The sequence below is a fragment of the Geospiza fortis genome, unplaced genomic scaffold (genome assembly GCF_000277835.1).
Source record: "Geospiza fortis unplaced genomic scaffold, GeoFor_1.0 scaffold285, whole genome shotgun sequence".
Classification (NCBI taxonomy): Eukaryota; Metazoa; Chordata; class Aves; order Passeriformes; family Thraupidae; genus Geospiza; species Geospiza fortis.
The window spans coordinates 1,674,545-1,677,460 of NW_005054403.1; the positions used below are offsets into that span (position 1 = coordinate 1,674,545).

The 2,916-nt window shown below is 37.8% G+C and overlaps 1 protein-coding gene across 2 annotated transcripts in view; it reads left to right on the forward strand.

Moving 5' to 3' along the window:
* The first annotated feature begins 8 nt into the window (after positions 1-8).
* Positions 9-2,916, forward strand: part of CTPS2 (CTP synthase 2) — a 58,486-nt gene continuing 55,578 nt past the window's right edge. For both annotated transcript variants that reach the window (XM_031061227.1, XM_031061226.1), the window contains exons 1-2: positions 9-22; positions 1,447-1,652. In XM_031061227.1, coding sequence (XP_030917087.1) covers positions 1,469-1,652 — 184 coding nt within the window. In that variant the 5' untranslated portion in view covers positions 9-22; positions 1,447-1,468. The remainder of the gene's footprint in view (positions 23-1,446; positions 1,653-2,916) is intronic.

Consider the following 2,916-nt stretch of genomic DNA (forward strand, 5'->3'; position numbering starts at 1 on the left):
AGCAGCCGTCTGTAACACCTACGTAAGTCTGAGGCCTCTGCCTGCTCGGCCGCAGCGCCCCGAGCGCTCCCGCTGTGCAGAGCCCACAAATCCCGGCTGGAGGCGGCAGCTCCCGCGGATAAGGCTGGGCAGAGTAATTTGTGTGCCACTTAGCAGCAAAATAATTTCTTCCAGTATTCGCTTTCAGCGCTCCCTCCCCTGCCTCTGTTTCCTTCATCTTTTACAAGTGACTTCCCAGACCACCTGCAGTTCTCTTTACCGTTTTGAAGTAAACGCGTTTCCTGAAGCTGCCGGGATATCGCTGGTTTTGCTAAAATCACAGCAAAATTTTCATTTTGGCTTCTGTAAGCAAGATCTAAGGATTCTAAAGTGTCATGTACTCAAGATCTATACCGTTGTTGAAATTATCCCCCCTGTTTTCCTGAAAAGAGCTTTGAAAATGGCTTAGATGTTTATGATGTTAGTGTTGACAGCTAAGTTGTCTGAATTTTGAAGTAATAGCCTGAAACAGAGGTAGTAGGGTCCAAGTCTTAAAGTCTTTGCTATTAAAAGAATTACATATTAAAATTAAATTGCAGGGAAAAGTTAATCCCTGGTGTTCCTTTTTCTCCTGAGTTAAATGCATTTAATGGTTATCATTGTCTTTTCAATCATATCGACAAGCAAATAGTTTATTAATTCCTCTTACCAGAAATGTAAGAGCATTGATAGGATGCCTTGTTACATTCCTGAACTCAGTCTCCTGAAGATCCAGGCCTTATTTATATTACTTTAGTATCATTAAGAAGAATTAAAATGTTCATTGGGTATCTACTGCTTCATACCAGCAGCTGAAGTACCACACTGCTTTGGTTTATACTAAGGGCTGTTATATCAAATGCTGTTGCATGTTGTTTTGGGTGAATTGGGTATTTAAGTAAGGAAAGATTTTCTTGGCCCTAGAGTTCTTGCTTTATGGTGAGCTGTGCTGTCACTGTACAGAAATTGGTCAGTGCTTAGCCTCCACAGCGGCCTGAATGGAATGTGAATTTGTTTACAGATGAGATACATGTCATCCTGTCTCAGATGGATGGGGTGGAAAAATGCAGCTTGTAGCTGATCAACACTGGTGCCTTTGTTTGCTAAAATGTATAAATAGTAAAAAGTTTTGTAGTACTTTTGTGCATTTGCCACCCAGCGCCCCTTTCTATCTAGAAACATAAATTAATACCTCAGCTCTGTGTGTTGATTAGCCTCATCAGGGCCTAGGATAGGGACAAGATAGGTGTTTATCTTACATATTGGTGTATAACCTGGGAGAGGTGAGTCCTGCTCCCATGTTCCAGAATGGTCATTTTTATTGTATGTTGCAGAAGGTCATTTCAATTTAGATTCTTTGCAGATTGAGTCTGTGATCTTCCCAGACATGAATGTACATTCGTCAGATGTGCATCTTGGTTGTTTTAGATTTCCAGCTCAAGGTCTGTGCATGTGTGCTGATTTTCCAATGAAGTACATCCTGGTAACTGGTGGTGTCATCTCGGGCATTGGCAAAGGGATCATTGCAAGCAGCATTGGCACCATCCTGAAATCATGTGGTCTACGTGTCACTGCAATCAAAATTGATCCTTACATAAACATAGATGCTGGAACCTTTTCACCATATGAACATGGTATGAAGATAAGTGCTGTTCCCTTTCACATAAATATTTGTATTTACAATAATGTGTTCTGGTTTTATTTTTTAAAAACCAATAGTATGGTGTTTACAAGTTGTTTTATCATTATTTTGAAAGTTTATTGCTTACTCTGTGTTCTCAAGGACACTGCTCTAAGAAACAAAAGCCTGTGTTTTTGAAGATACTATTATGAGCAGATGCATCTTTTCTCAAAAATACCACTTCACTGGGAAAATCCTAGCTGTAAGACTTGTTCAGTTAATGCTATCCTCAGTTCAGCTTGATTAAAAACCCCTTTTAAATAGTGCTATGAAACTTACTTGTAACTTTAAATCCTTAAGAATTACTTGAGAATGCTGTTCTCTGGGTGTTAGGGCCTTCTAGTAAGTGCCTCCATGAGACTTACCTTAAGTTCTCATTTTAGTAAAAAAAAATCTATTCAAAAACATTAATGAAGCTTAGAGAACCTAAGTTCATTGAAGTGGTGTGTTGTACTTTGGTGGGATATACATTTCTATAGTCCATTTTTTTCCCCTGCATTAGTCATGTAACTTGTTTTGCCATTGATTTATTTATTGGGTCATGGCAAAGTATTTACAGTTTTTTCTGAAGAGCTTTCCAGCCTTACCTCAGGATCTAGTAACTCGAGTTCTGGGAGAAGTTGACTAGGTTCAGAATTTAGAGATTCTTTAGAGGGCTGATAAAAGTGTGAACCTGAAGGGTATTTTAAGTGAATTTTTCAGGGTCAGAAATAACCCTTGTTGTGGGCATGGATGAAACAACCGACTCAGAAATGGTGATTACGCTTGAAGAAGCATTTTTCTTCATCATAACTTTGCTTCTGATGGAAGCCTCAATCTTTAAAATAGATCCAATCAACAAAAATTTATAGTGAAACACTTTGAACGTGTATAATAATTCATGCTTACAAAAGCATAGTTTTTCTCTCCTGCCAGTAAATGAATATTTTATTTGTTGCTGATTTATGATTCCTAGAGGTTGTTTTCTTCCAGTGAAGGATTACTCTGCTGTTGAAATGCTGGTTAAATATTTATGTTGCTTAAATATTTTGGCAATGTAATTTACATTTTATTTACAAAACTATATGTATTTGAGGGATGGACATTAGATGTAAAACTGACTTGGATATTAAGTTGTACAGAATGACAATGCAGATTGGGTTGCATTATGGACTTTATTGATCTGTTGTTGTCATGCATAATTTAATTTTTTTTCTTCTATTTTAAGATGTCTATGG